Source organism: Dermochelys coriacea, chromosome 5, assembly GCF_009764565.3.
Source record: "Dermochelys coriacea isolate rDerCor1 chromosome 5, rDerCor1.pri.v4, whole genome shotgun sequence".
Taxonomy (NCBI): Eukaryota; Metazoa; Chordata; order Testudines; family Dermochelyidae; genus Dermochelys; species Dermochelys coriacea.
This window is the reverse complement of record NC_050072.1, coordinates 29843718-29856314: the sequence shown is the minus strand read 5'-3', so window position 1 is coordinate 29856314 and position 12597 is coordinate 29843718. Positions and strand designations below refer to the sequence as shown.

Sequence of the window (12597 nt, the reverse complement as noted above, 5' to 3'; positions counted from 1 at the left end):
AACTGTAAACACTATTAAGTAGTTAAATCAGTCACTCTGGTTATTTGATGGCTACCTGCATCACTAGGTGCAGATGGTGTGAAAATTGTGGTTTAGCTGATACAGCTTCAAAGTAACAGCATTCACAATGGCATGCAAGAGTTTCTGAAGCAACCCTTTTATTAATCCAGAACACAGAGTGAAGCATATGGTTTCTTATCACTAGTTGACAAAGGAAAGGCAGACAACATTCATATTGATTTAATGACAGGTTTCAGAGTAGCAGCCGTGTTAGTCTGTATTCGCAAAAAGAAAAGGAGTACTTGTGGCACCTTAGAGACTAATTTCAGAGTAGCAGCCGTGTTAGTCTGTATTCGCAAAAAGAAAAGGAGTACTTGTGGCACCTTAGAGACTAATTTCAGAGTAGCAGCCGTGTTAGTCTGTATTCGCAAAAAGAAAAGGAGTACCCGTGGTACCTTAGAGACTAACAAATTTATTAGAGCATAAGCTTTTGTGAGCTACAGCTCACTTTCGTGAGCTACAGCTGTAGCTCACGAAAGCTTATGCTCTAATAAATTTGTTAGTCTCTAAGGTGCCACGGGTACTCCTTTTCTTTCTTAGAGACTAACAAATTCATTTGAGCATAAGCGATGAAGTGAGCTGTAGCTCACGAAAGCTTATGCTCAAATAAATTTGTTAGTCTCTAAGGTGCCACAAGTACTCCTTTTCATATTGATTTAATATATCCTGATAGTATCCAGCTGACTGATGTGATAAGCCTAGGTGCTGGAACAATTTTTAGATGGGGGTGCTGAAAGCCATTAAACTAAACTGTAAACCCTGTAAATGATGGAAACCACTTCAAACCGGGGGGTGCTGCCGCATGCCCAGCTCTCCTAGTTCCAGCACCAATGGTGATAAACTACTTACAGTGTGTTTAAACCTGAGGCATATGACTAGCAATGAGCATGGACTAAGCAATTGGTCTCAGTTTCCTGTTATGGTGTGTGTTCACTTAAACCCTCATTTCTTGATCACACAGGGAATTATTAGAGCTGTTCCTTCATTTGCTTAATAACCCCAGCTCTTTCCATTGGATCCCTCTGGAGTATTCTTTATTCCTATGACTGGCACAGGATTCTGCTCTGTACCATACAGATATTCTTAGAAAGTCCCTTTGGGCAGGTGCAAGCCACCATGAACCTCAGAGGGAGCAAAATATGCAGGGCATCTTTACAATATCTGTATAGTGTCCGTGACTTCCCAAGGTATCTTTAAATTCAAACTGAACTGCTGAAAAGGTGGCAGTAGGAGGGAGAATTCATTCCATCCCTGTGCACTTTTGTAGCAGTTATACTGGCACAAAGGAGAAGGAAAGCAACAGTAAGCCTCTTTCTACCCCCTCTTTTGTAAGTATTCCTATTTTAGGGAAGGCGAAGAGCTGATTTGAAAAACTTTCTTCCTAATCCCAACTCTGATTGATAAAGAATGTTCTTATTATAATGCATGTTGTTTGGGAGAATTTGAACCAGTGCACTAAAATAAATCTTTCCTCCGGATTCCCAAACAAGTTCCATTAATGTACTTAGAAGCTTACAATGCTCATTTAAAGAAAAACAGCACCTAAAAAAGTACAAACCCTGAATCCTATACAAGCTTCTGGGGAAGGGGTATAATAAACTTTAGCAAAAAGAAAAGGAGTACTTGTGGCACCTTAGAGACTAACAAATTTATTAGAGCATAAGCTTTCGTGAGCTACAGCTTTTCTTTTTGCGAATACAGACTAACACGGCTGCTACTCTGAAATAAACTTTAGGGTGTATTTCTATCTGTTGCCAATTTTAAAATAATTTTGGTTTTTCCAAGGAGTTGACTAAAGCAGTTAGTCTCTCTACTTACTGCAGGTTATTTAATTACAACATTTCTATTAAGAGTGTTTAATCAAGTTGCAGAGAGTGACCTATTGTACCTACTGCATTTTATCCTATTTAAGAGAAAATTAGATAGCAATTAATACTCTAACTTCTGTGTTAAGTGAAACAGTGTAGTTCTGCCTCTCAACTCAATGCCTCCTTCAATGCCCACTGCTATCAGCCTTAATTAGCTTTTAGCAGAAATTTCATGTAACTGTTGGCTGCTGTTGCAGGCAGTTTCCAGGAAAAGTAAATATTTATTTTTAAGACAGGCTTAATTTTGCGCACAAGGCACTCAAATCATTTAACGAACAATCTGGTATATGTTGACTGCAATTAAATCTAGCATTGAGCTTTAAAAGTAACAGAAATCCCTTGTCAATGTGCAGCGATAGTAGGAGTTATAACTGGGGACCGAGAGCTCTGTTTTCACTTAGAACAGACCAAGATCTGCTTATTTGTCTTTGGTCTGAGGGCCCATTTTCAGCATAAAGGAACTAAAGTGACTTTCTGAGAAATCATGGGTTTGGGAGCCCTTAACCCTACTTTGCACATACAGACTCGCATGACCCCATCTGATACTAGTAGGGACCACACAGAGAGGAAATTCACAACCTGATTTCCACACTCCTATTGGCAGCAACATGTATCTGGCCCAAATAGTGATGTTCAATTTTAGTAATATGAACCTATTTCTCTTGTAGAGTATATAACTTCAAATAGTTGTATGATGTTTTTTCAGTCAGTTTCTATTCAACCTCTTTAAAATGCTCTTCTTCCCCTTCCCACGTGACTAGTGTGTGGGGAAAAGCCAATCAATCGGAGTTCTGCACATGGATGGAGGGCAGTATATGGTCCTTAGGCATGATATGCTTCTCTAAATGCAATTTAAACATTAAGCTGCTCAGGAGCTTGAATTTAGCACATGCTTTTTAAGTGCCTTGCTGGATCAGGATCTTAAACTGGTGAATGAAGGGAAGGAAAGAAATCCCCAGTTGCAGCATTGATTAAAAAAAAGAGCATCCCATTAGCAGCGAAGGCTTGATGCAAAGGGCCAAAAGCCCCTGTGCTCAACTTACATTCCCTCCAAATACATGGAGGGATGCAATATCCTCCTGCCTGGGCCATAGAGGAGAATATCTCCAGCTGCAGACTTGCCATGCTGCACCATCAGCATCCTTTCTCAGTGAGTCTTAATCTACATGGCTCTCCAGATAACTAAAGGAAGCAAAACTACCCAGGGACCCTATAAGGGAGCTTCAACATTATCATGTGGGCATGTTAATGACTAGGGTGGCATAATCCATGATAACTCCACCATGAAAGTTTTGCAGGGTTAAGAGGAAACAATGCCACATATTTAGCTATCTCTGCACCATGCCCTAGATAAGTGTCTGTGCAAGGTTGCTGAGAAGACAATTCAGCCTCTGCAGAACTCTGTATTTCCGGGTTTCCAGGGGAAAGTTTGGATAGTGCTGTCAATTAATGTCCAGTGCACAAATCTGAGTGGCTGACACAGAGCAGCACTCTCCCAAGGTAAATGTTGATACTCCTTCTAGGATTGCAGTTTCAAACAAATATTTTGAAATGTATCATTAAAGCAAAGTCTCCCAAGTTTTTTTTTTTTATTTTGGAGAGGGTTCAAAATGTTTCTTATAATTACTAAAGATGCTAATCATAATCAAGTGCTAGTAAATTATTTACGTTTTGAATGAAAATCTCTTGATTTAATACAAATTATTAATATGGCCAATGAACATATTTTAAATTATTTAATGTAGGTAGAAAGAGCTGGGGAAGCTTTGACAGTTGGCAGTTGTTTTTCACCTTACAAAAAAATGCAGAAAAATGCAATTTTTCATGGATATTTGTTTCTCTGTGGTAAAGAAATTTCCACTGAAGTTGCTGGCCAAATTGGTAATAGAATAAGCTTCTTTTCTGTATGACATGATACACTGTATGCTTTATGTCATGGATCATAGGTAAGCACTGCGTTGCCTTATTGAAGTATGGGACAGCAGGAAATAAGTGGAAAAGAAAGAATTATCAGGGGAAAGTTTTGCATTTGAAAGCTCCCCATATGTACGTCTCTTTCCAGGTTGTTTGACCTAACACTGTTATGTTTTCCATACACAAAAAGAAAAACATGTATTTCAGTCAAGATTACTTATTTTCGATAAAAGAAAACAGCCAATCAAAGGAAGAACAATGATAAAACCTTCATGACAGAAAGCAGTCTCTTCTCACTTTGTTAGGCCCTTACTCTCAAATTGCCTGACAGTCTTATCCACAGCACACAGGGAGGCAGAGATTGACAAGCCATTTAATTTAATGATGCAGCAGGCAGAAAACCATAGCTAAATATACACTACAAGCACTTATATCCAATATAACATTGCGTGCAGTTATGTATTTGGGGGAAAACAGATTATATAGGCTCTATGGTGATGGTAACAATCTTTTCTTCCACTAGTATCTGAGGACAATGTAAACAGAAGCTTCTGAAGTTAGACATTTTAAAATTAGCAGATAACTTTTATCCAAGAGGTCTAAAACAGCTTGTTCGGGAGCTTGCTGGAACATTAATTTTTCAAGAAGTCTTGGAGCACTGGGAAAGTTCCAGAAAACTGAAAGAAAGCTATTGTGCCAGTTTTTAAAAAGGGTAAATGGGATGACCTTGGTAATTATAGGCCTGTCAACATGACACAGATCCTCGACAAGATAATGGAGCTGCTGACCTGGGACTCGATTAATAAAGAACTAAAGGAAGGTAAAGGAATTCTTGCAAATTTAACATGGATTTATGGAAAAATAGATCCAGTCAAACTAATTTGATTTTTTTTTGTTGAGATTACAAGTTTAGTTGATAAAGGTAATAGTGTTGACATAGGTTTCAGAGTAGCAGCCGTGTTAGTCTGTATTCGCAAAAAGAAAAGGAGTACTTGTGGCACCTTAGAGACTAACAAATTTATTAGAGCATAAGCTTTCGTGAGCTACAGCTCATAATGTATTAAGACTTCTGGAAGGTGTTTGACTTGGTACTGCACAACATTTTGATTTTAAAAAAGCTAGAACAATATGAAGTTAATATGGCACACATTAAATGGATTAAAAACCAGCTACCTGAATTTAATTGCAAATGGAGAGTCATAATCAAGTGGATCTGTTTCCAGTGGGATCCTACAGGAATTGGTTCTTTGTCCTGGGTTATTTAACATTTTTGTCAATGACCTAGAAGCAAACATAAAATTGTCTCTGATAAAGTTTTCAAATGAGACACACATTGGGGGTGTTGTAAATCATGAAGAGGACAGGTCACTGATTCAGAGCAATCTGGATCCCTTGGTTAACTGGCCAAAAGTAAACAATGTATGTTTTAATGTGGTTAAATGTATACATTTAGGAACAAAGAATGTAGACCATCCTTACAGGATGAGGGACCCTATTCTGGGAAAGAGTGACTGAAAAATTTTAGGGGGTCATGGTGGATAATCAGCTGAACATGAAGTCCCAGTATGATGCTGTGAGCAAAAGAGCTAATGTGATCCTGGAATGCATATATGGGAATCTTAAGTAGGAGTAAAGAAGATATTTTGCCTCTGTATTTGGCACTGGTGCGACCACTACTGGAATACTGTGTCCAGTTCTAGTGCCCACAATTCAAGAAGGATGTTGGTTAGTTGGAGAGTGTTCAGAGAAGAGCCACAAAAATGATTAAAGGATTAGAAAACATGCCTTTTAATGATAAACTCTAGGAACTCAATGTGTTTAGCACAAGAAAGAGAATGTTAAGAGGTGACTTGATTACAGTTTTAATTATCTACATGGGGAACGAATATTTAATAATGGGCTCATCAATCTATAGGGAAAGATATATCATGATCTAACGGCTGAAAGGTGAAGCTAGACAAATAAGGGAATAAGACTGGGAATAAGGCGTAAAATTTTAACAGTGAGAGTAATTAACCATTTGAACAATTGACCAAGCGTTGTGGTTGATTCTCCATCACTGACAATTTTTAAACCAAGATTAGCTGTTTTTCTAAAAGATATGCTCTAGGAATTATTTTGGGGAAGTATTGTGGCCTGAGTCACAGGAGATCAGACCAGATGATCACAATGGTCTCTTCTGGCCTATGAATTTATGTCACACTTTAAAAGGAATAATGCATATCATAAAAGTAGGAAACATTGCATGCTGAAGAACAAAGAGAAATCAATATTGATCCATATTTATTTATTTAATTATTTCCAAAACAACATAACAAAGAGCTCTGGTGTGAAATAGAGACAGCAGCTTGAGCTGCCGTGGTGCTAAACCCATGGTTTTCAAATCAGCACAAGCACAGATCTTCTTGTTGCAAATTTTTAGCTAACAAAATTTTCTTTTGCCAAAAGAAAAGGAAACTTCCAGCACATCCCTCAGCTTGACCAATGGGAGCTGCGGGGGGCCATGCCTGCAGACACTTAACCTCAGCAAAATGTCTTGCAGCTCGCAGTCAGCTTACCCTGATGGGCTGCATGCAGCCCACCACTGGCTTAAATCCTTTGCTGAATTGGTACCTATCTCCTTTGTCTTCAGTTGAGTTACACCAATGATGACATTAACCATGTGTTTTCTTTCATGACTTTCTTTCTAATCACGTTAGATAGCGCAGTCGATTCTTAGAATGGGCAGCAGAATATAACTGGCTGCATGTTTCCTTACAAAATTGTTCTGTCAATGGCAATATGATACGATATACAGTGCTTTTTTTGGCATAGAAAACTGGCACGCATGCTTGTCTTTCTGAAAAGATTTAATCTCAGTGCAGCAAAATGTTTGTCTCATTTTAAACTGGTTCCTCTTGTAGTAAATATATCAAGGCATTTGACTCTTCTTTTCAAAATTCTGTTTTAGGGTAAGATGGTGAAAGGAATGGGCGGTGCTATGGACTTGGTGTCTAGTGAACAAACCAAAGTGGTCGTCACCATGGAGCACTCAGCCAAGGTAAAGCTTTATCTCATCCTTCTAGATGTTAAGATCTAAACCAATATTTTGCACTATAACAAACAGTTACTTTATCTACCTTGTGGAGATTCTTGAGACTGTTGCTGTTAGTTGCAATAAATGTACTAAAAGGTGTTTAAGACATTTATTTCTTTCTTGGGTACAAATCTGTGGCTTAAAAAAATTAGTATTTTTAAATCACACACATTCTTTAGTGATTTTATATAATTTTAATGTGTGTGCAAAGTGCTGGATCTACAGCAGATGCTATAGATGGTACTTGTTCTTCACCTTACAGCAGACTGGAAAAATAAAGTTTTCCATGGACATTCGTTTCACTGTGAGGAAAAGAAATTTGCCATTGAAATTGCTGTCCAAATTGATAGTGACAGCTCAATGAAACAAACCTTATCTGCTTGATTTCATACAGTCTGTTTCATATTGCTGCATCAGAAATACAAAGTTAGAGACTTTCATTTTTGGTAAACAATGAATGCTGAGACTCTAGAGTAAACAATCCAGGGGTCTAAGTGGCAACCCTGCACTTTGGGAAACATTGCAATATTGGTTGGACATTTTGATTGCTTAGGAGAGTTGTGTGGTGTTTTTTAACTGCTAAAATATTAAAAATCTACCTTTTTAAATTCACATTTGAACTAAACTTGTAGATAGTGGTAGAATATAGAAAGAAAAAACAAAAAAACAAAGTATGGTAAAACAAAGGGATCTCCTCTCCACACCCCTTCCCTCCCCCCACAATGTATTCTGGGATGGTTTTCTTTATCTCCTTCGTCAGAAGCATCAGGGATGGCTGCAGCTGAAGATGGCACATTGGACGGTATGGGCCAAACTTCTGATGTGGCATTGATCGTTTTCTCATTCATGTGCTTTCCTGACTAATTCTTGCTTAGATGCTAACTGATCATCATATGTAGGGTCAGAAAAGAATTTTTCCCAAGTTAGATTGGCAGTGACCTTGGGGTTTTTTCACCTTCCTTTGCAGTACATGAGTGCAGGTCACTTGCCAGGACTATCTGGGTATATCTCACTTAATCATTTCCCTTCCATTGAGCACTGATGCACCTTGGTCCCTCCTATTCTCTGCCAAGGGCACATAGTTGTCTAGTCTTCTGTGGACTGTAATACTATGGTCTAATTTCTGTTGTTGGATTTAGTGCGCGGATGCTGGGTGGTGTTTGGGGAGGTCAGATTAGATGATCTGGTGGACCCTTCAGGCATTAAACTCTATAACAAAATAACAATGGTAGTTTTAATGAAAACTAACAAGGCACTGGAAAATGGTTTATAGAATCTTTCACTGGTTCATAAGTAACGAAGGACAGTAGTAAATGAAAACCACCACCATCACAGAGCAGTTCAGGGGTCTATGTGAAATTTGTTAGTCTCTAAGGTGCCACAAGTACTCCTTTTCTTTATGTGAAATGAGTTGGTGTGCTCACTCGATCACCAGGGGTTGTTCCTCAGAATGGTTGAAGCAGATTGCTGAAGCATTTACAGCCATTGCCCACGTTGCCTCTGTCCTTCAGATAAGGATAGAGTTGGCAATCTGGCACCTCAAGCACTAATTAAAAGAAAAATAAATTGTATCAAACCCTGCAAGCTTTACAGGGTTATTTATATGAGTTCTAAAGGCATTACAGTATAAAATAAGCAGACGAATGGTGGATCAGCATTCATGTCACATTCCCCGTAGTACTCAGTCTTGGCTGGGGAAGGTAATGATCCAACCAGCGGACCAAATTTGGTGATGAATCCTGGTCCTGTTTCATCTGAGCCATGTTGCAAATATGCTAAGACGATGATCTCTATTCAAGTCACAGGGATAAAAGACCAAATCTTTTGCTGGTATAAATTGGTGCTCCTCCCTTGAAGTCAAAAGAGCTGTGTTAATTTATACTGGCAGAAAATTTGGGCCAAACTCTCCCAGTTGCCTTTACCTGTGAGCACTTTACATATGAGCGTTCTGTGCTGGGAGTGTTTGTAATATTGAACCTTACATTAGTAGCATGTGTGACGGGTTCCCCCCAGGGTGCCACCTGGAATTGGGTATCACTGAGCCTCCTGACCCACCAGCATGAGCTCTCTCTCACACTGTACTGCTGTGACAAGCTTCAAAGACCTTCTGCCTGCACTTTCACCAGCATTCACACAGGTAGGGACACACCCAGCTCCAGTTACACGCAGGCTCTCTAACCACCAGCTTCCCAGTATGGGACCCCAGACCAGTACCGTCCTGCCCTGGTCAAATCTGGCTAGTATATGGGTTTAATACCTTGTCCACTTCTCCCTCGATGTGAAGAGATCATACACACTTGTGGTAACCAAGCTGAGATTTTCCCCAAGTATTCCAGTCAAAATTCACTGGCTTAGATTAAAACAAAAACAAGTTTATAAACTACAAAAGATAGATTTTAAGTGATTATAAGGGATAGCAAACAGGTCAAAGCAGATTACCTAGCAAATAAACAAAAATGCAAACAAAACTCAATATTCTAGATAGATTGAATATGAATTAGCAGGTTCTCACCCTAAAAGATGATGCAAGCAGGTTGCTGATTTTTAAGGGCAAGCTGCACTTGCTTTACAGCTTGGAATCCCCGGGTGTTACATACACAGGCTAGAAACCCTGTAGCCTGTGTCCAGCACTTCCCCCAGTTCAGTCTTTGTTCCTCAGATGTTTCCAGGAGTCTTCTTGTGTGGGGAGTGAAGAATCCCAGATGATGTCACTTCCTACCTTATATAGCTTTTGTATATGGCAGGAACCTTTTGTTCCAAAGCTTGGTTCCCAGACCAGTCTGTTGAAAAATACTGACATCCCAAGCTGGAGTCCAGCATCACATGGCCTGGTCACATGTCCTTGTAGAGTCATAGCAGCTATTGCTTACAGACTGTCTGGAGTGCTCCCAGGAAGGCTCGCCAGGTGGGAGATAAGCTTCTCCAAAAAAACATTGTTCTTTCTAATGGCCCATTACCCTGAATATGCCCTTTACAACTAGCTATTTAGACTGAAAGCATCTCATCTAGTGAGCATTACCCAAGTATGATTACATTTGAAGTACAGATACATAGTATTTATAACTTCAGATACAAAAATCGATAAATGCATGCAAATAGGATAATCATATTCAGAAAATCATAACCTTTCAATAACCTCTCACATGACCCATCTTGCATAAAATGCATCATAATTATGCTATAACCATATCATAATAATATCACTATGAAGAATATGGGTGCAGTGTCACAGCATGTATTTAGGGGATTAATTAAGCTTATATTAATTTACCAGATCCAGAGTTTCTTCTTGTATTTTTCATGAACTGTCAGTTATATATTTTGCTAGTGAAGACTTCTAAAATAATAGATTCCTGGAACTCAGATTAAGGTGTTGCTCTTTCTCACTGTACCAGCAAAACAGGTTCAATACAGAAATTACCTGTGTGAGTTCTTTCACTTTGTAAATAACAAAAAGAACATTGCATAAGGTAATAATCTTGCATATAAGGATGTGGATAAATTGGAAAGAGTACAACGAAGGGCAACAAAAATGATTAGGGGTCTAGAGCACATGACTTATGAGGAGAGGCTGAGGGAGCTGGGATTGTTTAGTCTGCAGAAGAGAAGAATGAGGGGGGATTTGATAGCTGCTTTCAACTACCTGAAAGGGGGTTTCAAAGAGGATGGCTCTAGACTGTTCTCAATGGTAGCAGATGACAGAACGAGGAGTAATGGTCTCAAGTTGCAATGGGGGAGGTTTAGATTGGATATTAGGAAAAACTTTTTCACTAAGAGGGTGGTGAAACACTGGAATGCGTTACCTAGGGAGGTGGTAGAATCTCCTTCCTTAGAGGTTTTTAAGGTCAGGCTTGACAAAGCCCTGGCTGGGATGATTTAACTGGGACTTGGTCCTGCTTTGAGCAGGGGGTTGGACTAGATGACCTTCTGGGGTCCCTTCCAACCCTGATATTCTGTGATTCTATGATTCTATGATTCTATATGAAAGTACTTCATATTGATTTTGTTCTAAAATAACTAATCTTAGAAATGTTATTTTGTGGGGGGAGAAAAAGATTTTGTACAGGTAGTACATACTGCATGGAGCCAGTGAAGAGGCTCAGTGTTTGAAATCTGTAAACTCCCTAATGAGTGCTATGTATGAGACCACCTAAGTGGTACTGTAGAGGGCCCCATGATTATGCTAATGTCACATTTAAGTGTCTGGTACATATTTTGAAGAGAATTGTGGTGCATAAATATCAAGCAAATGAAATAAAATAAGCACTGGTAGTTTTGAAAAAGCTGTTTATAGTGCAAAAGAATACTTCAGCTTTACAATGAAAATTATATCAAGTATTAACAAACAGAAATCTTATTTTATCTTAGAAAGTGTTATAAACTGTTTTATACTGCACTGCACTGCTCTGCAATAGATCTTTAAAAGAGAGTAGTCATAGTAAGGGCTTGTCTACACTTACATTTTATAGCTCTAACCAGTGATGAGCTGCCAAAAGCTGAAGAACCGGTTCCTTCAGTCGGTCCAAGTCTTCGGCAGCACTTCGGCAGCATGTCCTTCAGTCGCATCGGGTCTTTGGCGGCACTGAAGGGCCTGCCACCGAATTGCCACCAAAGACCCGGAGCGAGTGAGGGACCCGCTGCCGAAACGGCGCCAAAGACCCGGAACGAGTGAGGGACATGTCGCTGAAGACCTGGAGCGCCACCGTGTGAGTAAAAACTAAAAAGGGATTCTCAGGGGAGCCTCCCCAGCTGTGAGCTCAGACAGGACAGTCCCGTGGGCCGGAGTTTGCCCACCCCTTTAGCAACCGGTTTTAAACCAGCTTCAAAATTTAACAACAGGTTCGTGCGAATCGGCTCCAGTTCACCACTGGCTCTAACTTGCTGGATCAAGAGTGTGAAAAATCACCCCCCTGAGCGCAGCAAGTCTGAGCACTTTAAAGCACTAGTATGGACGGGCACCGAGCTCTGGGAGTTGCTCTCCCACCTCCACAAGGAGTTTAGCGCCAAACGCTGGATTACCAGGAGCGTTGGGAGAACTCTTTCCCAGCGCTCGTGCGCGATCACACTTGCACTTCAAAGTGCTACAGGAGCACTCCTACGGCAGCGCTTTAAAGTTTCTAGTGTAACCATGCCGTCAGACTCAGTTTGGTACTTGCATTCATGCATTTCCTTGTGATACTTTCAGGCTGCCTGAGAAGACTTCTCTTTACACTCAGTTGATGTCAGTGAGACAGCTCATGTGTTTAAATTGAAAACAGTTGAGGGTTCAGATCTGATTGGAGTACTCACCAACTTGCAGAATCAAACCCTTAGATTATAAGCTCTTAATTAGTATTGTGTTGCCGGTGGACTAACAACAAATATGTATATTTGGAAAAATTAAGAAAAACCAAGTACAGTAACCTCACTAACAACTATGAAACAATAGAGAGACTACAGTATTGGGGTGAACACTGAAGTTACTCTGTCTCACTGCCATGGACAGTAAGAAGGAACTGAGTGGCAGCTGGGGTTGCTCCTCCCTCAGGAACTGGGAAGACACAAAGGCATGCAAGATGCATGCATGGCCCCAGTGGACACCGCTGGTAAAAGATTCAGCTCTCCAGTGCATGTACACCAAGAGTGTACAGATACTCAAAGAATCCTCTTAGGGAAGTAGACCAGATAATCTAATTAGTC

At 39.9% G+C, this 12597-nt stretch overlaps 1 protein-coding gene across 2 annotated transcripts in view; it reads left to right on the top strand.

Annotated features, from left to right (window-relative positions):
- Positions 1–12597, top strand: part of OXCT1 (3-oxoacid CoA-transferase 1) — a 142863-nt gene that overhangs the window by 114092 nt on the left and 16174 nt on the right. For both annotated transcript variants that reach the window (XM_038401717.2, XM_043514264.1), the window contains one exon: positions 6793–6882. In XM_038401717.2, coding sequence (XP_038257645.1) covers positions 6793–6882 — 90 coding nt within the window. The remainder of the gene's footprint in view (positions 1–6792; positions 6883–12597) is intronic.